This window comes from Tyto alba, unplaced genomic scaffold, assembly GCF_018691265.1.
Source record: "Tyto alba isolate M040663 unplaced genomic scaffold, T.alba_DEE_v4.0 Super-Scaffold_5, whole genome shotgun sequence".
NCBI lineage: Eukaryota > Metazoa > Chordata > Aves > Strigiformes > Tytonidae > Tyto > Tyto alba.
In genome coordinates, this window is record NW_024881326.1 from 11,944,934 (window position 1) to 11,971,665 (window position 26,732).

The 26,732-nt window shown below is 46.0% G+C and overlaps 1 protein-coding gene across 1 annotated transcript in view; it reads left to right on the forward strand.

Annotated features, from left to right (window-relative positions):
* GABRA3 (gamma-aminobutyric acid type A receptor subunit alpha3) overlaps positions 1-26,732 on the forward strand; it is a gene marked incomplete at its 5' end in the record, with an annotated part of 77,637 nt that overhangs the window by 38,033 nt on the left and 12,872 nt on the right. Inside the window, 6 exons of the mRNA XM_042807206.1 lie at positions 1,244-1,311; positions 5,143-5,363; positions 14,645-14,727; positions 18,393-18,536; positions 20,326-20,478; positions 23,088-23,299. Coding sequence (XP_042663140.1) covers positions 1,244-1,311; positions 5,143-5,363; positions 14,645-14,727; positions 18,393-18,536; positions 20,326-20,478; positions 23,088-23,299 — 881 coding nt within the window. The remainder of the gene's footprint in view (positions 1-1,243; positions 1,312-5,142; positions 5,364-14,644; positions 14,728-18,392; positions 18,537-20,325; positions 20,479-23,087; positions 23,300-26,732) is intronic.

Below are 26,732 nucleotides of genomic sequence, written 5' to 3' on the forward strand. Positions count from 1 at the left end.
AGGAGAAAACCCTGCCAGAATGCATTATCTTATTTTTGGATACAAAACTTTGAAGCATAAAACTAAGCTTCATAGCTCTGCAAAATAACTGTCAGGGGACAGAAGGATTTCCATAACTGAATTGAGCAATGGGCCATCCAGGCTACTTGAAAAGCTGCTGCAGTGTCCAAAAAAAAAAAAAGAAAAAAAAGTTGTTCTTTCATTGGGAAAGCGGTTCTGAACCAGCTAATCCCATACAAAAGGAGCACAATGGCATGATCTGTCCCTAAAGTGGTGAGGATTTATGGTAATGTAGTGCTAAACTCAAGGCACCTCATCCATCATTTTTTCAGTACAACCCAGTGGGCAGAGCGTAGGACCATGAATCTGGCAAATCACTGTGCCTTGATTTCCCTGCAAAGTGGGACAGCAGCAGAGATTTCAATTAGGAAACGCGCCAAAATCATAATGAATCAAGAATGAGAGCTGTATGTGCTGTTCGGCACATGTGCTGGTGGCTGTGTTCTGCAAAGCACTTCAATTTATTTTTACCTGAAGGCATGTGATTAAGATTGCGCCTGGGTTTTAGGGCTTTTGTCAGGAAATGGGTCTCTGTGGTTTCGCTGGGGCAGTGAGGCTGTTGTTCAGCACCCGTGAGGGCGGCGCAGCCTGGCATGCAGGGCAGCGTGTGATGCAGCAGCTTTGCAAGAGCGGCCGCTCGCCAGGAGCGAGCCACTTCAGGAGAGCAGCAAACACGGTGGCTGTAAAAGGCAATCGGAATATTGATTCTTTTTACATACAGATAAGCCTGAAGCGGTAACAAACCCAGGGTTTCTTAAAACTGGTGGAAGATTGCTAGGCTGTTTATCAGGCTGGGAGACACAAAGGGATTTCGGATTAAAAGGAATTTCAAAGCATCAGCGTTTACCTCTGTATTCGAAGCATGTGGATGTGTACCACGTTATGTATCGTGTAGCCGCATACATTTTGCAAATACACATTGTCTAGCTGTATGGGATGTATTCATCCTCAGTGTAAGCATGGAAAGCAGCAGAGCTACACCAGAGATGGATTTGCCCAATTAAGAATGATAAAATCAGCCATTGTTCAGGAATCTGCAGAGAGCACGATACTGGCTTGCTGAGGGCTTGCCAGGGAGGCACCTGGCAGGAAAAAGCACCACGTAACAAAACTCAAACCCTTCCCTGTACAAGAAAATTCAGTTCTCTAATTGTTTTTTTCCTTTTTTTTTTTTTTGTCCCAGACAGCGTAACTGAAGTCAAGACAGACATTTACGTGACGAGTTTCGGCCCTGTCTCGGACACAGATATGGTAGGTGCCACTGGCTGGTCGCCTCACAGGGAGGGATGGCTTCTCCTGCACCTGCAGCGGATGTGTCCCACCCTCATACCCCGACGATCTGGGAAAAAGTGGGATTTTCCTAGATTACAAGAACACAAGCAAGCATCCCAGCTACCTGCCCTGGCACGACTGTGCCTCATCATCTTCTCGCAGGCCAGGGGGAGCTCAGTATAGGTGGTAGACAGAGATTGTTTCTCAGGTGCTTTTAGAAACCAATTGATAATACAATCTTGAAGGGTCAATGCCTTTGCACCGCTCAAGCACACTGTAGGCTTTAGGGTCTTTTTTCTTTCCTTAAAGAGCAACCTAATGAAATGGGGAGGTCTGCCCATGGGACAAAGACCTGTACATAGCATTCTCCACCCATTTCATGCTTTGACAAACACCTTCACTGTAGCCGGGAGGGCGCTCCCTGGGAAGTGGGGAGGATGCCAGAATCTGGCCTGTTTTGGTGGCAGTGCCAGAAGAGAACAGTTCACCATCAAACTGTTCTTAGTGCTTGAACCAGAACAGAGGCAAAAGAGAAAAGAGTGAATTGATTGCAATATTTTGACATGTTCAGGGAAAATTATTAATGAAAAGGCCTGAGGTCTGAATTTAGGCTTGTATTCCCACAACAGTTTGTCTTCTAATTAAAACAGGACTGTGGAGCATAATTAATAGTGAGCTTTCTCAACTGAGTTTCTTGCAGCTTGTATTCCACACATGCCTAGGCACACAGAGGAGAGTTGGCTGTTGATGGTTACTGGACATTTCAAGGGTGCTACATGAGGACAGTCATGCGTTCAGGACTGAGACCCTTCTGTGCATCCAGTCCGAGAGGTGACCTGGTGCTGGCATAGCCCAAGACAGCAGTGGGCAGTCCTGGCCTTGGAGGGAGCCCACTTCGGGAGAGGGAGCAGGCATTGCTTTCACCAGCTGAGTCGGGGAGGAGCAATGTCCTGCTGCTCTCACGGCCCTTCCAGAGCTGGAAGGGTGTCATTTACTGTGCTGACATGACCATAAACATCTCTTCAGCTACCTCACTAAGAGTCTTGTGCTAGCAAGTGGAGAAGTTGGGGGAGAATAAAATCTCTGTGTTTCATTGAGGTGCTAGCCCCATTAAGCAACCCCATGTTGCTTTGGAAGGACCACTCCCTCCAAGGTTTGAAGTTAACTTGGTGTCATCATATCCAAGAGTATTAATCTCATCTGAGTTTCTCTCTCTATCTTGCTTGCTTTCCTACCGCAGCGGAGACCCGTAATATATTCAGCAATCTTAGCCTTTGGGGAGTATCTGATAATTACTTCCAAGGTGGAGCATATTTGATTAAGGGAGTGTGTATAATGAACTGTGAAGAAGAAATATGAGGTATTGAAAAGAAGAAGGTATTCTCTGCAATGTGATTTGACAAAATGAATTTAAAATTAAGAAGACAGTTAAAGAATAATAAATTATTTTCCATTTAGTTCCATGTACTTTACAGATGCATCGCAAATGTGTTTTAGCATGCTGTTCTGGTGCTAAATGCACTCAGACGTGTGAGAGAGAGAAACCCCATCTTCTCACGAAGCGTGGGGAGAGCCTGCTCTTCTGTGGTATTTCCTTTCATCTTGGGAGCGGGGAAGTCCCCCCTTCCCCACTCGCATCTGCCTGGTGATCTTGCTCCCATCCGTCCCACAGCCGTTACTCATTGCGATGGAAAGCCGCTCCTGCGCATCTTGATGCAGACAGAGACTGTAATTATGATGATGGAGAAGAGGCAGGTAAAGCTGCTGTGGAGAGCGGAGGAGAGCAGCTGGTTATGAAGCATGAAGGAGGATGTGTACACCTTTTCCCTGAGATGCTCCAAGGGACTTCTAATCTCTCTTTCAGTTTGGTTTGAAAAGTAGAGCCTGATAGGACCTGACATACACCCAGACCTTTGGTAGTGAGCTCTTGCAGCTTTGCCTCAGTCCCCACGAAACGGAGAAAAAAAAAAAAAATAGTTCAAGGCAGTTTTATGTTTTGGTGGATGGACTCTGGAGACAGACTCAGTCTTGATGGTTTTGATGACTTCTTTAAGGTGGAGAACAGCATAATGTAGAACTAAGTGTGCTTCTTGGAAGGGGTGACTTGGGAATGATGCTCTCCTGTAAAGAGGTATAGAAAAGAGGGGAAGAAGCTGAACATGATTTCTCTTTTCTTTGAGAACGATTCTTAGCATAAAAGGAGGAAAACAGGGCCTGGGATGTTATTATAAAAGTTTTGCTTGCTTTTTTTTTTTTTTTTTTAATAAAACCAGGGAGTTCTGAATAAGATATCTCTTCTCCTGATAAGGACTTTTCCCAAACCTACCTCCTGCAACTGCACACAGGCTTGTTCCTTTGTTTTTTTTCCCTTTACTAAGCTTAAAACCACAGAGTGAAGATCACTCCCATGAAGGGGCAGAATATCTTGTACAGAGCCTGTGGGAACACAGGATCTTCTCTTTCCTTCCCCCAGCCAGGCTCTAGAAACTTCACATTTGGGCAGGAGTGGCTCTGTGGCCAGGGGACACGGATGAATTTCTTACCAAGATACTTACATTCAGCTGCCATCTGCTGCAAAACCTGTAGAAATTTCTGTGACCTATAGGAAACTGATGTGCAGCAGTTTTTAAATGCTGCTGAGAAGAGCTGCAGGAAAGAAATCACTCACAATGGTAAGTTTAGTTGGTCCTGCAGCCTCCAGGAACCAGTAAATAAAGACTATGAGTCTGCAACGGCAGGAGAAGAACAGCTGGGTCAGATTTTTTGAAGTCCTCATCTCTCTGAAAGCCTTGTGAGATAATGAGATCCTTCATTAGCAAGAGGAGGTGTGTGTTGTAGAAGTGAGCAGCAGTGGAGCTCATGCTGACAGGCTGAAGACTTTCCCTCAAGTGACGTGACCCCTCAGAGGACACGGGGTGGCTCAGGTTACAGGGAACAGCAGTCCCTTATGCCAGGCACTCAGCAGATTGATTTTATTTTGCCTTGGGGTGGCTGTGGAGCCGTAGAACCTTTGCTGCTTGGTCAAGTGGTTTCTGAGGCTCCCCACACCGAGTGAGGAACTGGCCCTGGCTGCAGGGTTTCAAAGAGATGACTTTTAATTGACCCAACTGAAATTTGGCCTAGGAAATGGGTTTCTACACTTGCTGAAAAAATAAAAAAGAAGGTGGAGGAAAAAAAAAAAAAGATAAGAAAAACAGGGGAAAAAAATGGAAAAAGCAGAAAGAAGAAAAAGAAAACAAAGTCACAGGATCTTGTAAAGCAAGTTTGTGAGGTCCTTGATTGAATGCTTTTCTAGAGGTGGCCTGGGGAAAAAAATAACATTAAGACAGTGTCATGAAACTTTGTTTGTTTGTTTGTTTTTAATGAGCAGGGTTATAATTACCTATATCCTGGCCAAATTCCATCTCCAGGAACTTTATTTTTGCCTTTTTAAATTCCCATGTAGCTGCACACAATAATTCCCTCCTCTGAAACATCTGGATAAAGGTGGTGGTGTAACAGGGCTACCGCAGGACTGGCCACTGTAGGCTGTATTGCAGCTTGTCTGCAGTAGTCAGAAACATTGAAATGCAAATGTTGGCATCCTATGCAAGTCATTATACAAAACGTGGTAAATTCCCTCTATCCTCCACAGATTTCTCCACTGCCATTAATCCCTACATCTTGTTGCATCACGCTTCATGTCAACCAATGTGTGCCAAAACACAGTATGCTCAATGACCAAAGATATTTACCATTTCTTGAAGCAGCTTGTTTGCAATGAAGAGCTGAGTAAAACAAGACTTATTTTTCTCTCCCTTCTCCACAAAGGAATACACGATTGATGTCTTTTTCCGGCAATCCTGGAGAGATGAAAGGCTGAAGTTTGATGGTCCCATGAAAATACTTCCTCTGAACAACCTGCTGGCCAGTAAGATCTGGACTCCTGATACCTTCTTCCACAATGGGAAGAAATCTGTCGCCCATAACATGACAACGCCCAACAAGCTGCTGCGCCTGGTGGACAACGGCACCCTCCTGTACACCATGAGGTAAGTTTGTGTCTCCTGTTCCAGGGTCTTCCAGGTCCCCATACACATGAGGGCAAGGGTGGAACCTCAGGGTACATTACAGCAGGGTTTGTGCAGACTTCCACTGACTGTCTTAGCACACTCGAGTCGTACCCTGCTGCTTTCCCTGCTATCCTTGTTTCCTACCTATGTAGCATCGCTGATCCTCAGCTTAAGCACATTTTTACAGGTAGCTTTTTTCTCATCATTCATGTTAATATTTTTCTTTTATGTGATGAAATAGAAGTGTTGGAATCTATGGTTTGTGGAGTTGGTAGACCACCTGACTTATTTTTGTTCCGGACCTCTGATGGGATATGAAGTCAGGTTTCTGGTATAGGTAGGGGAACATTAGGATGGGAAAATTTGTTGTTCTCCAGCAGCTTGAGAACAGATCTAAATTTGTTCCGCTTCTTATATTGGAGCCATTTGAAGCATCTAATGAGCCCAAGCTTGCTTTTGAGAATGATGTGGGGGTTTTGCCCTACTTCATGGAATCAAAAATCCAAATATGTGTAATCAATGCACATCATTAGTAAAAAAATTTATCTGCTTATTAAAAACTGTGCTTTGGAGGTGTCAGGTGTGGAAAGGCCATTGGAAGTTCTTCTTTTAACCCAGCCCATGTCCCCAGCTAAGCTCTTAGTGGGAGCTGATCATGAGGTAGTCCTGCAGCATGAGACCCCAGGCAGTAATACAGCTTGTGCAACCCCACTGTGAGCTCCAGCAACTGGGACCTTCCTTCTAAAAGATGAGTTGCTGTTGGGGAACCATGCTTGGGCAGTCATCTTCTCTGAATTTCTCGAGAACAGCCCTGGTGTATACATTTATCACTAAGCCACAACAGGTGGAGAGCATGAAGGGAAATGCCTTTGGATTAATTGTATATTTGTTCCGGAACTATTCAGATATTTCTGTATGCTTATAAGCTATTCACCCACATAAATAATGTTTGCCACCTGGGGTTGATGTACTAATTTGCCTTCTGAGGTAAATGGGCTTATAAATGAAACAACAAGCTACTCATAGATGCGCAAGGAAGGTACTGAGTCAGTTTTGGAACAGCATAAATCTTTGTTTTAAAAAATTATTTTCTCTGCCTCCATCTTCAAGCCGATCCTAACTAATAACAGGCTTCACTGTGGTTTTGTGTGCTTAGATGCTGCACTTTCACCTCTGTTTTTTGAGGACCAGATGGAATTTCATCTCTTCATAGTTAAGCTGGCTGTGAATCTACATAGTGTCAGCAAGTTTTACAACCTACATTGATAAACAGTGGTCTGCTTTTGTGCAGCAGTTCCCAAATATGAGCTAATCCTGCCAGTGCCCTGGGGGTTTAGGTCTCCACACATCAGTGATCTCACGTTACTGAGGCAGATGGGGTAAATGAAGGGAGAAGCCCAACTTGAGTTAAGGGCTGGGTTCTGCTCCTGGCTCTCTGACCTGCATGTGGATGACTAACACTCCCCCTGTTTGTATCATTTTCTGACTATAAAGTATTAGAGGAGCTACTGGTATAAGACAGCAAATAAAAGACTCAATTTCAGGGCTTTTATATCATTTCACTTCTTTATTCAGCAAACAGCCATTAGCTTCAGCAAGTTTTGTGTAACTGAGAAAGTATTGGATTTACTTTTCCATTTAGGGCTGGGCAGGTGCCAGGAAGGCAGCATTGCGAGGCTCTTGGGAATGAGTTTCTTGAAGAAAAGGGAGTCATGGGATCTTTTAAATAAATTCAATACATCCTTCAGTTTAGCTCTCTCCCATAAAAGGAGGGAATGAAGGAGAGTCCGGACCTCCCTTTGCGTGTGCTCCTGCCCCCCTTAAATGTACCTTTAAGGCTCTATAAGAGGTGAAGAGCCCACTCAGAGGTACCCAGAGGTTGAGGGTTGGATATGAGGCTTTTTGTCATGTGTTGTATTGCACGGTACCAGGACTTACAGTGCATGGAGATCTTTTCCTTATGCAGCACAGATTGCCGCTGTGCAGATATGTGTGAATCTCTCCTGGTGCAGGGCAATATTGGACCAGCCTGATGCTGGAGATGTGGTTAGAGCTAAGCCAGATGGCCACCTGGAAAGCACTGCCCACTGCACAGGACAGTTTCACACAGCTGACATCCAGCAAAGTGGACATCCCAAAGAGGCACACTCTATCCTGCTGACTATGGAGCAAGTTTGGACCTCCACCAAATTTCCCCTGGACTAACTGGACTGCCCAGGTGATCCCTTGCAGGCTTTGTCTAGACTGAGCCTGGTACATTGCCATGCAGTTTGACTCCTGTGACATATCCTACTCCTTTACCTTGTACCAGCCAATATCCTTGAGGGATCAGTTCTGCTGATGTGCAATTAGAGGCATGTCTCTTGCTATTTATCCTGCTGTGAAAGCCAACTTCTCTTAGTCAAGGCTTACATTTATAGATGAAGTTGCTCTGGTGGAACAGCAACTCTGACACATGCATCCAGCAAAATTACACCTGTGTGACAGTATTTATAGCTCCTGGAGAGAGCCTCTTTATCACTGACCTGAGCTTCAAGGAGTCACACACCAGCTGTAGCTGAGCATCCAGAGATTTCCTTTAGTCACGCCACAGTCTCCTCACGGATTGGTGCAACGTCACGGTGCAAACATCTGATCACTGACTCAGGCCTTGGCACCTGGGTGACAAGATGGCATTTGCAACCGCAGCACAAAATTACATTCCACCTCCTTCTGGCTGCTGAGGAAGGGACAGGATTACTGATGCCTTCGCTTCTGCCCTGTTACTCCAGCTGCCTTAGAGGCCAGGGGGAACACAGTTTTATTATGTAGAACTGCCTCTGCTGTCTTGTTTGTGGAGCTCCTACAAGATCCAAGTAGTTCACAAAAGCCGAGTTAGGGCCTCAAAGCTCTGGTGTCAGACCCAAGTACAACAAACTGGGAATTGTGCGTGGATTTGAATAAAGTACAGACAAAAACTCAGCTGCTGTAGCAATCTCTGGATGTACTCTCTGGCTTGAGTTGTGTGGGGCACACAGATAATGTTCTGGTTCTTCCTGGCCACAGAAGCATATGAAAATAGTGAAAGCTTAATGCTGTGCCGATGGGATTCAACTTTGTGAATCCAGGCGTTAAAGAGCTCTCATGCACTTCACAGGCACTGTCAGAGTGGCATGTTGAGGCTTTGTCGTTATTGTTAGAGTGGTTCTCAGACAATATGTGCTCAAGTTATGCACTTAAAGGATGTTTTCTTTAACTGCCAGGCTGACACATTCAGCTGCATGCCCAAAGACTTTGCCTCAAGAACCCGTATTGCTCAAGACAACGTGAAGTCCTTAGTGGCAGTGCACAAGCGGTTAGGAAGGAGGGTTGGTGAACCCCTGGGTGAGGCAGAGGTAGAACGGGAGGGAAAGCTGAGTGCAAAGGCACCCAGGACATGTGCAGTACTACCAGGGCTGCAGAACCCAAGATAGCGAGTCCTGTACCACCTGCGGCATGCTCAGGGGATTGAGGTTCCCAGCCTGCTTTTTGAAATCATGCAGCTTCTTAGTGTCTCCCAGCAAAGGCTTTGGGTTGTCTACTGCCTGTTTTTTTAACCCCCAGGCAACTTGTGAGAGCTGTAGGCTGGAGCTCACAGAACCCTTCCAGACTATGGAGGTGCAACTATCATTCTCCTTTCTGCAAGAGAAGCAGCTGGGACATCCCAGCACCAGCTCCTCTGGGTAGTACGGACTGGCAGCTATTTGGCTGCATCCCACATCAGGGCTGATCCTAGACAACAGCATAAATGGACCCGAGCAGACCAAAACTAGATTGCTAAACATGCAAGCAGACAAATAGACAAGATGAGATTTGCATAGTCTGCTTTTCCCTGCCTTACAGATTCCAGGGGCAGAAATTATCTGTTTTGCAGGCTTGGTTTTATTCAGGCAGACTTTTGTAAGGAAGGTGTCCCAGGAGGGAGAAATCTTCAGAGATCACCTTATCACACTGCATTTCTGCCATCATGGGCTGAAATCTCCAGGGGCTGGGGGAGGATGCAAAGTGAATTCAGTGCTTTCAGATCCAGCACAAGGATCTTAAAGGCAATTTGGCTTTCAATCTCAAATCCCAGCAATTAAACCTAACCTAGATTCTCACACAGCCTAAACCGTAAACACTGTTTGGCCTGACTGTGGTTATTAATGAATCTTCTAGAGGAGAAATCAGGACAAAACTCAAGCAATGTCCCTGGCATAAACAAAGTCAGTTCTGCTGTGCAGGATGCTGTCGTGTTTTTGTACCACACATACACCAAGGGATTATTACATTTGTGTCCCAGAAATTGGATGGAGACTCTCGCTCATCCTGCAGCACGACGCAGGTAACGACAGGGGCTCTAATGACACATCAAAGGCTTTGCTAAGCTCCTGGTAACCATGAGAACGAAGCTGAAGTGGTTTGTTGTACTGTCAGCCCTGGGAGAGGTATGTTTAGCCTGATTCACACTCCTTGCTATTGTGCTGAGCAGTTCAAAGGACTTCCCGTGACTTTAAAGAGGAAAACATGGTTACTTTCCTGGATGTTCCACTCTTGGTGCCATTGTGCCAGCAAAGTGAAGAGAAAACACGAGGAGTTTGGGGGTTGATTTCAAGACAGTTCTACGTAAGTTATTGATAGCACCTGGGACAGATGAGCTAAAGGATACAACAGCTGGATTATGTGATTGCTGGCAGCTTGGCTGTTTTTCACATGCTGTTTAGGCTTTGTAATGACATTGCAGGGCTCGTGTGTCTGGACCTGAACAGGGCATCGGAGCAATGAAGCAAACTGCTGTGGCTATCTGGCCATAAGCTCCCTTGCAAAGGTTAAGGGGCAAAGATGAGAATTTCTGCAACATGCTCTTTTACCCAAATGCTGCACAGGCAGTGGTAATTGCCTGGGAAGCGAGATACATTCCTCTTAGTTTGACATTTTGACGTTTCATTAGGCAAAGCATATGGTGCTGAGGAGTCCTTCACCAGCAACAGGTGGTGGAGGGGGAGCAGAAGGGGAATGTGGGCACTCTCCTGAGCGGTGATTGATTCCACAGCTCACCTACATACCTCTGCTAATTAGCCTTCTGAAAGATGAGTGTGTGCAAGAGAGGCTGCAGGAGGCAGGTGAAAGATGGATGAGGGATTCAGAGGGCGGGGGGTGAGCAGGAGCGAGCAGCAGTGCATGCACTCTGGTCATGGGGAGAGCATCTCAGGGAGCCGGCACATCCCAGCGTGCGCGGGGGCGAAGCAGAGGTTTTGGGCAAGGGAGAACACCTGGGTGGGGGAATGCCTGTATTGCTTCCCTCTTCAGCAGGGAAACCGACTCCCTTCGTGTGTTATCTGTGAACGTGATGACTTTTGGCTGGCTGAAGTTACTGAACCAGATTAATCTTGCTGGAATGATGTGGCATTTTCTTTTTTATTTAATTTCAGGAGACTTAAAAGGTCCTTAAGTTGTAGGTGGAGAAGTGGAAGATTAGGTTGCTTTTTCAGTGGTTTGTTGATGGATTTATTGTGTTGTTTACTGGATCAGCTAATAAAACACACTTTAGATTTAAAATGTGACTGCTGCATTCCCACATACCTACAGAGTCATCCAGCATCCATATAAAGTTGCCTTCTTCTCTTGACAATACTCACTCTTGTTGGCCATGGCCTGGAGAGGGTAGGAGGGTATGGCCAAGACCAGTTTTTGCCCAGCTGGTCTCTGCTGCCATCCTGGCACCCTCTGAGGCTCTTTCTGGCTTCTCTAAATGGCACTCAACCACTGGACCCACAATCTGCAGTCCTTTGAGTCGTTCAGCCTTATTCATAGTGGCTGTTGATCACAGCCAAAACTTGCACACAGTACAGTGGATGAAAAAGGCCTGTTTTTTGGGAGGAGTTCAGGCTACATCAGAAGGAACACACAGAACAGAGGAGAGGTCCTTTGGAGAAGCCGACTTTGGGAACACCCGGCTAAGAGCCTTTTGTAGTAATAAAGTAATTAATGAAGTCATCAAAGGAATAGGAAGGTAAAAAAGAAAAGTCTTGGGTGGCCTGCTGAGGGAGGCAGGGGAAAAGCATCGGCATTTCCTCTACACAAGTGTCAGTAATAAATATTAGAAGCAAAAAGCCCATTGCAGTTGGAAAGGACACAGAAAGAATTGAAGGGTAAGATTTGTGAGGACATGCTTGACAAACTTGCCAGCCATGGAGCTCCCCAAGTAAATTTTGAGCTGATAGAAGAAAACATCATAAAAGAAATAGAACAGGAGGAGCAAGGCTGTTGAGTCCACACCTTGCTGTCAGGTTTTCTTGAAATCCTAATCTTTATCCAGATTATGAGAGGCAAAGGAGCAGTTTGTTCATGGTGGCCTTTGAGTGTCCAGAAGATCATTCCAACAATGTGCTTGTAGGCTTATCAAAATCACTGTCAGTCTTTCCATTGACTTCAATGAGTCTGGGTTGAAGTCATAAAGATCTGGTCTTCTTCTCTATCATGTAAAATGAGTACATTCAGTCCAGAGGTGAAGGAGAGATGAGCAAGTCAGAAAGAGTGATTTGTTTCCAAGGAAGTTACACTGGCCACACCGTGGTTCTTGGGTTGGCTGAAAAAGCCAAGCTGGGACCAGGCATAATGCCAGTGGGACAGTCATCATCACCTCTTTGTCAGTAGAATGATTACTACAGGACAGAGTGGTCACTACCCATGTACGTGGATTCAGAAAGGATTGGCAGACTCAGAGTAGAAAAGGTCCTTGGTCTCTGGTGCAGTCAATCGCCTGCATAGCACCTTGGAATCATGGAAGCTGTAAGCCACCAGCTGCCAGGAGACAACAGCAAGGTGTGGTTTGCTCTGAATTTACCCATGTTTCGTACTTCTCTGTAAGTATTCACTGGTCTCCTCCACTGGAGGTGGAGTCAGCCTTCATAGACCCAATAAATCCACTGTGATTAACCTGGCCAGAGCACGGAGCATTGCATCAGCCGTGGCTAGGCTGTGAGCCCTTGGGACCCAACAGTGAATGGTGACTCTGCTGCCAGCCCATCAGGGCTTCAGTGCAAGTAGTCCTCATGGGGTGTACGAGGACAACGTCCTGCTTATGCTGAATAGCTAAGAGCTGGTTTTGTGGGACTTGCTTTTATAGTTTTTTTTTCCTCCTGTGAGGTAGCTTCTGGGGCACAGTGGGGTGGATGTGCCCAGTGGAGACAGGAGTGGTACCTGTCACTGAAAAACTGCAGAAATGAATGTGAGCTGCTGTTGCATTAAGGAGCAGAGAGGTACCACTGAAACACTGTGGGGCTGCGTTCAGAACATCTGCAGGAAACTCACTGCTTTCCTTTGCTAGCTGGTACACAAATAAGGCGTAGACTTCCCCATGGTGCAATCTGCTCTGCGGCACTGCAACCCAAGTGACCATTGCCACCTCCCAGACATTCCCAAAGGCTGGTTAAACTGGGATTTAAACCTCTGCTGTGGGTGCTGAGGGGGCTCTGGGTCATGCAGGAGGGTTTTGGCCACCCAGCCCTGCCCCATCAAAGTCACATCTCTGCTCCTCCACTTCTTGATTTAATGCTTCTGCCTGTCTCTTGCAGGATGCCAGTTTTCCTAGACCCTCTAAAAGAAGCAGATGAGGCTGGATGTGGGTCTGAAATCGCAAGGTCCATTTCCTCATCTGTCAGAGCAAAATTCACAGCCAGCAGTTTCCAGTGCAGCCTGGGCTGCCCTTGCAGCCGACACGGAGCAGTTTTGTGGAAATTTGCTGCTGCTCCATCCCTCATTTGTGCTGGTGTCTGCCTGCCACAGCACCATCTGTTGCCGGCAGCCACCATCACTGCAGCCTCAGAGATCCTCTGCCACCTCCAAGCCACAATGCTTCTGCTTTGTTTCCCCCACAGAGGTTTTTAGAGAGTGAAGTGCTTGGTTTTGTCCACCAAATATTTTATGCCAAGTTTTAAAAACAGTCCTCTTTTTTTTTTTTTTTTTTTTTTGTAGAATCATATAAGGTGTGTCCACCTGAAAGAAATAACCGTTATTTTAATTTTCTTTCCTTTCCTTATTTTTTTTTCTTGTTTGCTAAAAGCAAAGAAAATCTGAACCCTTTATTTTTCTCAAGGTTTGTTTTGCATTTGACTAAGCCTCAATATTTTCTGTGAAAAATAACTTACCTAAGCATTTTTCCAGCTGAAGGAAAATATTTCAATAGAAGCTTTCCACTGTGCTCCTTGACCTGAGTTTTCCACAAGCCACCTTCAGCCTTAGGTCTGTGCACTTGCCCTTTGCATCCATCCACCTGTTGCTTCTGTCATGGTTTATTTGTTATTTTGCCAAGCTATCAGAAATGGGTCATTTTTTCTACAAATGGTTCCCTCCGAGAAGATTGTATTAGATGTCTCCAGGGAAGCTGTCTGTCCTGGCTCCCCCTCCTGGGCTGCAGGCTTCGCAATACTTCAGGAAGGAACACGAGCTTGGAGCTACCTTTTTTAGGTTTTTATAATGGATCCTTTTATGCCTGGTCCCATGTTCTGCAGCACACTGCTTTTATGGTTGTGCCTCCCTCACAAAACAGCTTTCTGACAAAGTATCCTACTGGGATTTGGTGGATGCATAAAGCTCACAAGTTGTCTTGCACCCCCCCCCCCCCCCACACACAGCCCCAGGACATGCAGTTCTGTGTCTGTGCACAGCATCCTCTGCAGTGCCACCAGCGAGGGAAGAGCTGGGGGAGGTGGGGCGAGGTCTCTTACATGCAGAGGGTTGTGTTGTATGCTGGTGCAACACCTGCGACTTCATGGTTCTGACTGACTTTGTTCAGCAAGCCCAGTAGTGCTGTGGCCTCCTGACTGAACAACCTGCCAGCCCTTGGATCCTTCCAGATCGCCAGGAAGAACAGACCATGTTCCCTGGAAGCTATTTCCTTCTGCTTTCCAGCATGGTCTGTGAGATGTCCCCTGGCGCCAGGCATTAACAAGCTCTTTGTGCACAGTGCATAAGCAAACAGAAACATTGGGCTTTGACAGATTTTCTGATTGCACTGAGTGGATAAAGATGAACTCAGTCAATAGGGTTGAGTTTATACAATGGGAAAGGTTGCCAGACCTGTGTGCCTGCTGTTCTCTCCACAGTTGATGGCCTTCTGCCCAGAGACCCAGAGGTTAGTGACCACATTGAGGCCTTTGTTGCCTTTGATGGATGCAGGGCAAAGATGCTGTGGCAGAAGGGCCAGGTGGGAGCCTCCACAGCCATATGTTTCTGATCATGCCCTGTGTTTTGTCTTGTAGGCTAACGATTCATGCAGAGTGCCCCATGCACCTGGAGGACTTCCCAATGGATGTGCACGCCTGCCCACTGAAATTTGGGAGCTGTAAGTACCCTGGTCATCCTCTGCAAGGAGGTGGGTACAGAGCTAAAGAACAGTCCTTTGTGTGGCTGGTGTTTTCCAGGATTTTATTAACAGTGTTATTAATTACTGCTAATGATAATGTGGCCAAAAATCTGTTTCTGGTGTCTCATACATGCAATTCCTACCATCATCAGAAATGGGCAGCAAGCCAGTCTGTGGTCAATTCAGGCTCACAGCATGAGCCTATGGTTTTGCTGTAAGTTTATTAGGGAAGTGGGAAGTGCACCTTCTCATTGCCTTCTCTGACTTCAGTGGGCAGTGCTGCCCCTTCAGCACTGCCTCAGCAGGACCAGCATTGGTGGAAAACCCAAAGATGTTTTGCTTCATCACAAGGTGATCCTGTGGGGATTTGGGAAGATAGCAGTGGTGTCTGCTGCTGTGTGTCTTGTTCAGCTTCTCTACATCATTCCTGCTAACCTGGGGAGAGCCTGAAACCTCTGGTTGCTCTGGCTCCATGCTCTAGTGGAGCTTTCAAACCCCTTGCTCCTCTTCAATCTGTCAGGCAGGCTGCTCTCAAGTAAAAGTCTTGGAAACTCTTGGAATCATGGTCCCAACGCCAGAAGGTCCGGGTTTAGGGAAGATCTGCAGGCTGCTGGTGAGTTGAAAGCTGCTCCCAGCTTCCCAGGCTTGCAGCTGCTCATCTGCCTGGGCTTCCCATATCCTGCCTAGAAATAAATTACCTCTTCTCTCCTATACGTAAGTTAAATTTCCTTGTGTTTTGTTCCTAAAGTGAGTGGGAACCAAATTTCAAGCCACTGGTTCACCATAATGTGGAAATAAATTCCCTAGTCCTGCTCTGTCTGGAGTCTCCTCCAGGACCAATGAACTGAGCACCACACTCAGTCTATATTTGCATTTGATGGAAGAATTACCCACCTCCAACAAAAGAATGAGCCCCCACTAGTAATCTCCCTTTTGGACTCTAAGAAAATGGAGAAAACACAACCTTTCTAAACTGATACTTCCTTCCTGTAGCCATTTGGGAGATAACTAAGGAGAAAGTTGAAAAGTTTGATTGACACCAGAAGAATTCATGTTTATCACATGCATCTGCTCCTTTGCCTCATGACAAAATGCATCCATGAAAATGGATTACTCAAAACTACTAAAATAAAGTTATTTCTTAGGCAGCACCTAATTAAATGTAGAACTCATTGCCACAAGACATAACTAAGGCCAGTAAAATAGCAAGCCTTAGAGAAGGGTAAATTATTAATGTTAATTGACCTTGTAAGGAAGGATATAAAATCTCATACCTCAGGCCTAAACTCTGGGATTATTACAAGACTTGAAGGAAGGCAGATTACTCCACATCTAATTGCTTATTATGTTTCTTGGTGAAGAAAAGAAATTAATGTGCTGGAATTATTTCTGCTGGAACACCCTTTGGGGTTCTTCTGGGTATTTTTACTGATCTGGACTCTCAGTGATGGGAGTTTTGATACAAGCAGCTCAGAGAGCTGTCCCTGATAAACGTTACTATGGCTCTTTCTAAAGCACCCATCCACATAGCATCTTGTGTTGGAGTAGGATTAAACTAATGTTTGCACCAAATAGCTGTTGACAGCTGGAAGCTGCTCATTTGCAAGAAGCTTAGAGTGGAACAGATTTGTAAGTAGAAGGACAATTCCAAGGCCAGACATGTGCTGTTCAAAGGATAGGCAAATCTGCCTCAGTGACCACCTTCCAGCGATGCCCACATCCTGAATGGCTCATCAGCGGTCTCCTGTCCTGTGCCACCATGGCAGCCACCCAAAGAGGGAAGGCAAAGTGCTTGCAGGAGAAGTAAAGGCATCATGCATTTCAGATAGCTTCAGCTGCCCACCTGCATCATTCCTTGGACCAAGTGCAGTGAAGGTGATGGCTTTACCTATCACTGTGCTCTCTAGAAGATGGTTGTACGCATCAGGGAACAACTGTTTCTAAGCCAGTCATAGGACATTTGTACAGCAGCTGTCTGAGACTAGGCTAGCAGAAGATGTTGCTGAAGTTACCAGCTCCACTAAGTGTCCATGTTTGAGTTGGACTAGACTGCATTGCAAATGAGGTATTGAGCAGAACCAAAACAGCTTCATGACATTAAATATATTCCAAGCATCCATGCCATGCTTATGTGACACCAGATACACTTCTGTCCCAGACCAGTTATGTAGACAACTGCGTCTCCAGGGATGATGACAATGAAACTGGGGGCAAGTTTGCTTTGTAGACTGAGAATGGCAGTGGGTGAACCATGGCTGCTAGAGCAGAAGCTGCTGACCAGCAAGGTGGAAGAGCATTGGCAGAGCTGTACAAACCTAAGTCTGGAGGATGGAGGTCTCCAGAAGCTTGTTGAGAGCTGGAAGGAAGGGTTGGAAAAACAGTGGTGCACATCAAATGAGAGAAGTGCCAGCTTGCATCAGAAGTGCTTAGGCAGCACGCTGGTATGCTAAGAAACATTGGCTGATCATCAAAACCACTCCCCACACTTTGCATAGTGCCTGCTTAGTATTTAGCAGGTTTGCCAAAACCTACAGTGCAGGGATAAGAGTGGTTGTTTTAAAAAGATCAGAGAAATTCGGTTGTCCCAGGACACAGTCTTCCACAGAGCAGGAGCTGAGACATTTCTGTAGTAGACCTGACCCTAGCCAAATAATTCTTTAATGTCTTAATTGGAGAAGCTAGAGGTAAAAATTAATTAAAAACTTGTTCTAGTGAACTAAAAAATTGGTGCAGAGTGGGTATGGACAGGGTATGGGGAGAAGTAGCTCCTAGTAGTCTGGAGAGACTCAATTTCTGGATACCATAGGACTGGCAAAACCAAGAGCATGCAGGCCCTGTTGAGAAAGGGAGTGGCTCTGAGGACAAGCAGGGGCTTGGTGACAAAGACTTGTGAAGGTGATGGTGACTCTTTGTTAGAGAGAGGTGTTTGCATATGGGGAGTTGGGCAGGTGGGATAAAGAGGGGAGCTTTCAAGCTCCTGGAAGGATGCCCTGGCCCTGAGCCTGGCACTACCCCACGCAGCAGCCCAGTGGCACTGGGCTGTTTCTCTTGCCATGTGCAGGCAGGCTCTTCTCAGCACTGCCCTCCTTTGCTGCCTGGCAGGTTGGCCTCGAGGCTAGCAAACACAGGGTCATGCAGGGGAGAAAGCATCTTGGTGGGAGGGCACACCACCTCCGAAGCTGAGAGGGTTGCTCCTAAGTGAGGGTAAAGATTTTTCACTTTTTCTCCTTAGCCTAAAATTCAACCCCATTTGCATTTAGCCTTTCTCAGCAGCTGCTGCCAGCATGACTCTTCTGGTCCCTGGCATGGCGGGGCTGTGGCTGTCCCGCTGCCCCATCTGGCTGCCTTCCTACTGTGTCTCTGCTTGGAGTCAGCCCTTGCGGAGTCAGCACATCAAGGGGACAGCATGTCTCTCAATGACAGTGCTCTGCCCACTCTTCCAGCTCCCTCCCGAAAACCCCAGTTCCTTTTTGCTCATTTGATTTAACAGTTGCTGAACTGCCTTGGTCTCTGGCCGTGCTTGACTGTGCTTAGTGATGTGGCTCTGAGGAATGCACAGCAAGGATTAATTTGGCTACAGGCTAATTCTGGTATATTTTAGGTCAGGCGGAAGCACAAACCTCATTTTTCTTTCTCCTCTACAGATGCCTACACAAAGACAGAGGTGATCTACACCTGGACACTGGGGAAGGATAAATCAGTGGAAGTAGCGAAGGGTGGATCTCGCCTGAACCAGTATGACCTTCTGGGCCATGTTGTTGGGACCGAGATGGTTCGATCCAGCACAGGTACTCGTGAGACCACGATGCGATGCATGGACTGAGCACACTGTCAGATGAGATGGACCCATGGGCTCTGAATGCCATGATCTGGCATAATTATAGAGGCAGTACCTGTGGTCAGTGAGCACCACAGGACTTCCCAAGCCATGTGCTGTTGGAAAATATGGCTGGGGACATCTGGAGCAGTCACCAAGAGGCAGTGAAGGTTTTAACTTTCAGTGGTTTCCACTGAAAGAGCCTTATCACACATACCCTCTAGAAAACTGATTTCTAGCATCTAAAAATGATCTGTTGTGTGGAAAATTTGCCCCACCTTGCCCAGCTGGTTCTTGGTACTGCCGATTCATTTGTCTTGGATCCCTTTCCAGTCCCGCAGGGAGAGCACTGCGGGCAGGGGAGGTGAATGGAACATAATGTTCAGTTTGATTTTCACTGCATCTTCTTATACAAATATTATCACAGCTAATAGAAGATTATCCCAAACAAATGTTTCCTCTGATTAATGACCAATATTAATCATCTTTCTCTCCCATCTGCTGGTCCTCCCTTCCCCTCTGAATCCAGGTACTGATAGTTTCTGTTATCTCATGTGCATGTCTCATCCTTCTTTTTTTCTTTTCTTTGTGGTTTTTTTTTTTGGTTGTGGTTTGGTTTTGTTTTTTTGTGTTTTTTTTTTTTGTTGTTTTGTTTTGTTTTGTTTGTTTGTTTGTTTGTTTTTGTTTGGGTTTTTTTTGTTTGTTTGTTTTTGTTTTTTCCCTTCTGTGTGCACCAGTAGTTCTCTCATTTGAGGATATTTCCTCTCTGGTGCACTTGATTTTAATAGTGTCTGTCTGTTACAACTCTTAGCACCTCCCTTGGGGAAATGTGGGGAGTCCAGGGAACTAAATGTCATAATATCTGGCCCATCTCTCTACTTAAGTTCTAGTAAAATATACAGATGAATACCTGAAGTGGCAAGAAAGCTGCTAAAGGCTCCTGTGTGCAGTGATTTAGCAAAGCCATGCTCACAACAAAAAGGCATGATAATCCAACAAAATATCCAAAGCTTTGAGTGGAGGAATAGGGTATTGAAGGAAAATAGGGACAACTGCTTATTTGGTTTACAGCCCAGACCTTTAACAACAGAACTTGCCCTGAGTTTTGACATGGTTACAGAGAGGAAAGGTGGAATGTTTTCAGGATCATCAGAGAAAATAAAATCCTTTGTCCTGAAATCCTACTGAAACACTGTTAGAGTCCCTCTAGGCTTAAAGGATCTTATCCACAACATGTCTTCCTGGGCTGGAGCAGAAAAGAGATGGGAGCTGGGTCAGGAGACACCCCCAGAGATGTCTGGTACCTGGGGTGAAACAGGAAAAGCTTATTGCCCTGTTGTTTATTGGCATTGATTTGTCTTTGTCCCACAGCTGTTTTCTAGTGAACTAATGAAGTCTCCAGAGAAGTGTTTTAAAAGGACGGATGCTATGTGGAAGTCACCCAGGGTACACTGGGGCACGTGCCTGGCGTGGCACAGTAGTGGGGCGTGTGTGTGCAGGACGTGCAAAGTCAGTGCCGACGGTGTGCTGCAGCACGCATCCCTCCTTCGCACGGCTGCTAGGGTGGCCTGCAGTACTGTAAGGTACCAGGGCATGCCAGCCGGTAGCAATAGGACACACACACTGCAATTCCATCTAAGAACGTGAAGATTTGTTCAGGACAGATAGATCTTCAGTGTTTTAGAGATGGATTGGTGGTCAGTTGGCCCCATCCTGGAAAGCACTGGCAGCTCAGTGTCTCTAACCGGCTGTCTCTTCAGGGGAGTATGTCGTCATGACCACACACTTCCACCTCAAGAGGAAGATCGGGTACTTTGTGATCCAGACCTACCTACCCTGCATTATGACGGTCATCCTGTCCCAGGTCTCCTTCTGGCTTAACAGGGAGTCTGTTCCTGCCCGAACGGTTTTTGGTGAGTCTGGGAGCACAGGGGCATCTTTCTCAGGTTGGGGGACAAAGGCACCACAAATGGCAGGAAATAGACTGAGCATCAGAGCTGGTCTTCTCCAGATCTTGACCAGTGCCAGTGAAGCTGCTGGCCCTTTCCCAGAATAGCTCTCAGTGTCTTCCCAGTGCCCCTGCTTCCACTGAATCACTGAAAAAATACTTCTGTCCATGTTTCTGCTACCAGCCAAGCCATAAATATTAACAGTAATCAAGGTATTGATCATCTAATTATATGCATTTGGCTGTGTCTGCTTATCTATATTGGCTTTTGAGTTAAGGAGAGGATAAGTACATGGGGAAGCATTTAAAGCTCTTCGTTTGAAATTGCTGATGTGCCCCTGGTCAGAGCTCCACATAACTAGTTCCTGGGCTGAGGCAGTATAACGGCATGATAAACATACTGTTATTATTTTCTTCAGCTGGTTTCAGATCTTGTTTCAAAGGCAAAGTGTCAGGCTGGCATTGCACATATATTAATAGCTTTTACAAACATTTAATAACAGAATTGCTTTGTGCTTTCCTACCAAGACCTTTAGTTCAGGATCTACATACACGTGTTCACAGACAAGGTGTGATGCTGCAGGATTGTATTTCCTGGAAATAACAATGCCCAGCAGATACCACTTAACAGAGAGTATATTGGACAAAAGACACCAAGCAGAGAGGGGATACATGGTACTACCTACGCGTGGTTTTGAGTAAGACAGAAAGTGGTGTGGTTTCAAAGATCATGAAGTATTTTCTCTGTAGGAAGAGTTGTGATAGAAATACTCCCACAAACCCATGAAGGCTGATATCCTCCTTTCCGGAACTTCTCTTCAGGCCTGGACCTTGTTCCCATGCTGTGGACTAGAATGGGATGCAGGGAGGGTCACAGGTGGTTCTGCACCATCCTAAATGAACTAGAAAGGAATCATGGTTTTTGTGTTCACTGGGGCTTGTGAAATGTAGGTCATGAACAAGCTTTAAAATTTACAGTTGACCCCAGCTTCTCCCTGTTAGCATCAGGTTGCCTTCCCTGGTGAGGCAAATCCTACGGCGATCCCCAAGGTGGAGTGCAGCTGTGAGGAGCTGAGCAGATAGTATGACCAAACTGGTTTGCCCGATCCAGACTGCATGAGCAGCATCGAACAGTGATAACAGTGACAAAGAGGGGGTACAGCCCCTTAACACCCACTTTTTGATGTTTTCATCCAAGAGAATGGAAAAGAGGGGGGTTCAGACAGAAATCACGTGGAAAATAGGACCATATAGGACCAGGCATATAGAGAGTCATCAGTGAACTTTCCTCACTCATCTGTCTGTGACTCATTTGCAACTAAACCCCACAGAGTCCACGGCTGGACCCCATGTCTGCCCATGCCCCACGTGGGCTCTTACATCTGCACTGGTTCTGGAGTGCCTCTGCATTCCTGACAATGGGGGTGAGCCCTTCTCTGAGGATATTTGATTCCCTCCTGTTATCCTGAGATTTGCAATTAGATGTGTTTCCTCGAGTAGCAGCTCAGATCGAGGAGGAAAGAGCTGACTGAAAAATTAAAAGCTACCTTTGTGAAAAATGTCTTTGCTCCCAAATTGCCTTGCTTTCCTATTAAGAAAATAATGAGAACTCCAATTGTTTATTCCTTTTTTTTGCCCCTCAGAAAGTATTGTCAACAGTATTATTGAAACTCTTCAATTACCAGGAGTATGGCTTAAGGGAAGTGAAAATTAGTCAATATTTTTATAATGTTTTTAATCCATTTTTAATTGAAAAGCACATTATTGGGGTAAATGGATAGCAATGGTTGCTTGCCTTAATGAAAAAAGCTTTAAAAAGCGTTTTGCAACAGATCATTTTTAAAAGATAAATCATTGTGACACTCATTCTAGCAGCTTGAGCCACTGGCGGGTGCCTGGCCATGCCAGCAGGACCCAGGATCCCAGGTTTCCGTCCAGACGCTATTTCCAAAATGTTGAGAGAACCACACTGGATGAGTGGCAAGTTTCTGGTCCTCCATGGAGTTCCCAACCATCTAGCTGACCTTCTTACTGTTATTTTGTTATTTTTATTTTATTGCAAAAGCAACCAAAGGCTTCTCCATGGCATTTTCTACATGAGAGAGCTGGGTCTAGCATCATACAACTTACCCTACTAGCAGATGAGGAATTAAATGCGGGTGCCTACCTGTAAGCTAGGACTCTTTTATATTGAGCAGAGATCTAGTCAATGGAGTTTGGGGAAGATTAATCTCATCCTAATGCAGCTGTTTGCCACTGATTATATGAATTGAAGATACACAAAACTGAACCAGAGAAGGCCCTGACCAACCTGAAGTTGGCCCTTATTCGAGCAGGGGTTGGACAAGCTGATTTCCCTTCCAACCTGGACTGTTAAGTTATTCTATGAATTGCACCACAGACCTTGTGCTGGGTAAGGCTCCCTTAATTATAGTGGGAATGTGGGCCACATGGCTTAGAGAATGGCTCCTAAATTTACATGATGGAAATGCCAATTGTGTGGTTTGAGGAGAAGCTGAGTGGGTACGAGTGTGTGGTCTCACACCATCATTGTCTCCTGCTGTGTTTCCACAGGTGTCACCACCGTCCTCACCATGACAACACTAAGCATCAGCGCAAGAAACTCGTTACCTAAAGTGGCGTACGCGACGGCCATGGACTGGTTCATAGCCGTCTGTTACGCCTTTGTGTTTTCTGCGCTGATCGAATTTGCCACCGTCAACTACTTTACCAAGCGCAGCTGGGCTTGGGATGGCAAGAAGGTGCTGGAGGCCCAAGAGATGAAGGTCAGCTCTGTGGCCAAGGCCGGGGAGGAGGGGGTGGTGAAGAAACGCTGCACAAGAGACCTGCGCCGGGGCCAGGAGTGGGTAACATGCAGCCCTGCAGCACTCCGGGTGGCTGGATGCTACTTACTGGGGTCCCCAGCTCAGGTCTCGACTGGAGCGGTTCTTGAGGGCCAAGGGAGGACAAGCTTGGAGGGCTGGTTGCTGTGCTTAGCTGGAGAACACCCAGGCATGACTGCTCACTTTTTCCTCTGTTTTTCTGCACGACCATTTGCCGGTGGAAATGTGAATGCGTGCATGTTTTGGTCTTGCTCTGCCAGTGGTCTCCTCCCTCCTTTCTTCCCCCTCCAACTCATAAATGCCCTGCTCCATGTTCCTAGCATGCCACACAAACCCAAATATGCCACGCCAATGAAGACGGTCCCGCTCCACTGTGTCCCCTGTGGCTAGTATCCCCTGGCATGGGCAAGCATGGTGCAGCCATGGGGACATCTAACGCTCGTGCTGTTGCCCACAGCTGCTGGCAGCTGCTGCTTTGTAAGCTTGGGCAAGGAGAGTGGGTGGGAAGCAAGCAATCAGAAATGGCAACTGGCAGTAAATTAGGGCCTGGCATCACACACAGTTTCCCTTCTCACTCGGGATCAGCCTCTCTGGCAGCTTTCTTCCTGACAGCCACCGCTACCCCTGCTCATGTCCCCTCCCTCCTAACTGATTTAATCTCGTCTGCGCAGAAAAATCGCTTACTGTAGCACGCTGCTCCTTGTTTATATTTATTGAATCAATTTGAAAATCAGCTTTGTCCTTGTTCTTGGTTCTGGAGCCTTTATATTTTTCTCCTTTGCATTTTAATGTGTTGTTTAAAATTGTTGTGATGCTGTGTGTAAATACGTGGCAGAATTGCAGTAACTTTTGGGAAGACAACAGCCAGTCATCTCTCTGGTATGGAGGTCAAAGCAGGAGAACAGAGGCCTTATGGAGAATCACAGCCATCACTGGGTGTTGAATGCCTCCCTCATGTGTTTCTTGGACTCTCTCTATCTGCTTTTGCAGCTGTGGTCTGAGCAACAGACTCAGGGCAGAAAGGCTCCAGAGGAGGCCAGTTGATGGTCTTCCACTTCCATCATGAACAATAACTCTAATCTCGCCTCTAGAGATGAGAGAAGCCTTCCCTGGGTCATTGGCATGAGGAAAGGATCAGAACAGGTCCTCAAAGCAACCATGTCCCTTTCAGGGTTGGGAAAATCAGCACAAAGTCAGGATTCACACAGCCTTGGGCAATTACGTGAACTGGGTGCAGCCAGAAAACCAGCAAAGGCTCAAGAGCTTCAGTCTGTCATGGAAGAAGCATGCTCCTCAATTTATTCATTGATCCAGCACTGCAAGACTAACAGTGCTGAAACAATAGGGTAAGAGCATGCACAATGTTTGTGTACATGGTAATCGAACAAGAAAACAAAGCAGGACCAGAAATGTTTCAGAGAGAGTGCTTTATGTGAGTTTGCTGCAATTGATATCAGGCTGGAGAATCAGGAAGGACTCCGAATTCGTGGATGTTTTTTCAAGCTAACACTGATTTTTATTAGAAGGCTAACCCACTCCCAGCCTCTGGAGCTCAGAGAGTTCCCTGAAGAGTGGTGGGCTTTCAGGGAGCTTGGGAATACGATGTGTCACTGTATTTGTTTTTCATCTTTATTCCATTTAATATTTCCAAGCAGTGAATTTGCTACACAATGAAGGTGCCTCATTGGCTCAGTTTCAGCCTTTAATCAGCTCTTCTTGAAACAATTGACAAGCCAGGTTGTTGAAACCGCAAAAGAAAGAGGAGGCAGAAGAGTAACTATTGGCATTTTAAGTGCTTGTACCAGGAGTAAAACTACCAGTGACAAGCCCAGCCTGAGCCCTGGTCTCTGGAGAGCCTTCTCCCCAGCCAAAAAGAATGCTTTTTATTGATGTGATGGCAAAGATCTTCACTCCAGCTTTGATTGTTTCCTTGCATGAACATGAAAAAAAAAAATCAATAAGCATCAGCCCTTCCCTCACCTCAAATGTAGACAGCAGCAATGCTTCCAATCCCATTTGAAAGAAATCACTATCTTGCAAAAGTTGGTGGTTGCTGACAGACATTCCCAGTGTGTTCACTCTCTTGGGGCTGGTTCCATTCATTCTTTCTCCCCTTCAGCCAGTCCATCAGTTTAGATGGGAAGAGAGCATATTAAAGGTAGAATCTAACATGATGGGCTGATCTCAGTGAATCGCTGATCTCTGCATCATAAATGATCATGGTGTTCTGGCTATAGCCACAGATGGGTTCTGGTTCTAGCTGGGAGTTACTCTGCACAGTCTCTGCAGTTCTCCTCTAATGAAAGGTAGGCAGATTTCACCATGGATATCACCAAAAACTCCCTTTAGCGCACACTCTGATAAGATTTGACTAATGCTTCTTGGACCCAAAGATTTTCGAAGCCCTTCCTGCCTGCCACCAGTAGTCTTTAATTCTGGATGAAGGGTATCCTCTCCTCTTGTATGGCAGAGTGGCTGCAACCAGCCTAGAGGTGCAGATCAAATTGGAGAGAGGTATCTGGATCCAATGTGGAAAACTTGTTAGTAAAGATTATTTTTAAAATACATCATCAGGTAAAAGTTGGGAGATGGCAGTAATTTGAGCTAGCAAAGCTCCCTATCTCCAGAATCCTCAAAATATCTTGTTAAAAAGATATACTTCAGGACAGAAGGTCTGTGTCTGGACAGAGTGATATCCATCCATCCATCCATCCATCCATCCATCCATCCATCCATCCATCCATCCATCCATCCATCCATCCATCCCATCCCATCCCATCCATTCTTCCCAACCATTGGAATGGCCATCTCTGGAGCCAACAAGGTCACTTCCTGAGCAGCTGTTACGAGGATCTGGAGAGACAACCAATAATGGTGACTTCATCACTAGGAAACACATGAAGTCTGCAAGGTTGACATTTACCGGGGGTTCCCTGCAAAATAGTATTGTCTGTTCCTCAGGATAGAAGATGTTTTGGATCTTTGGAAGACAATCTCACTTGTGCCTGCAACACTTTGTCTATGCATAAAATCTGATTTAGCTCTGTGTCTGTGCTTGTATGACATTGTCCTGAAATCCTGGGTGGCAAGAAGCAACAAAAACAAGTAGCTGCACTCAGACACATGAAAACAAAGAACACACTTTGCATGGAAGAATAGTCCTGGATCTTTATCCTTCTCATCCTTAAGACAACAATCCTGTAGTGCATGGTGAAAAGCTCCAGGCTTTTTATGTACTTTTCACGTCTTTTCACAAAGAGGAGGTCATGAAAAAGCATCTTCCAAGTCTCTCTGTTCATATGATAATGATGATTTTCTTTCTTGTATTTTAGAAATGACAGGCATGTTTGCCTTTTGCACTGTCTAAGGAAAGCCT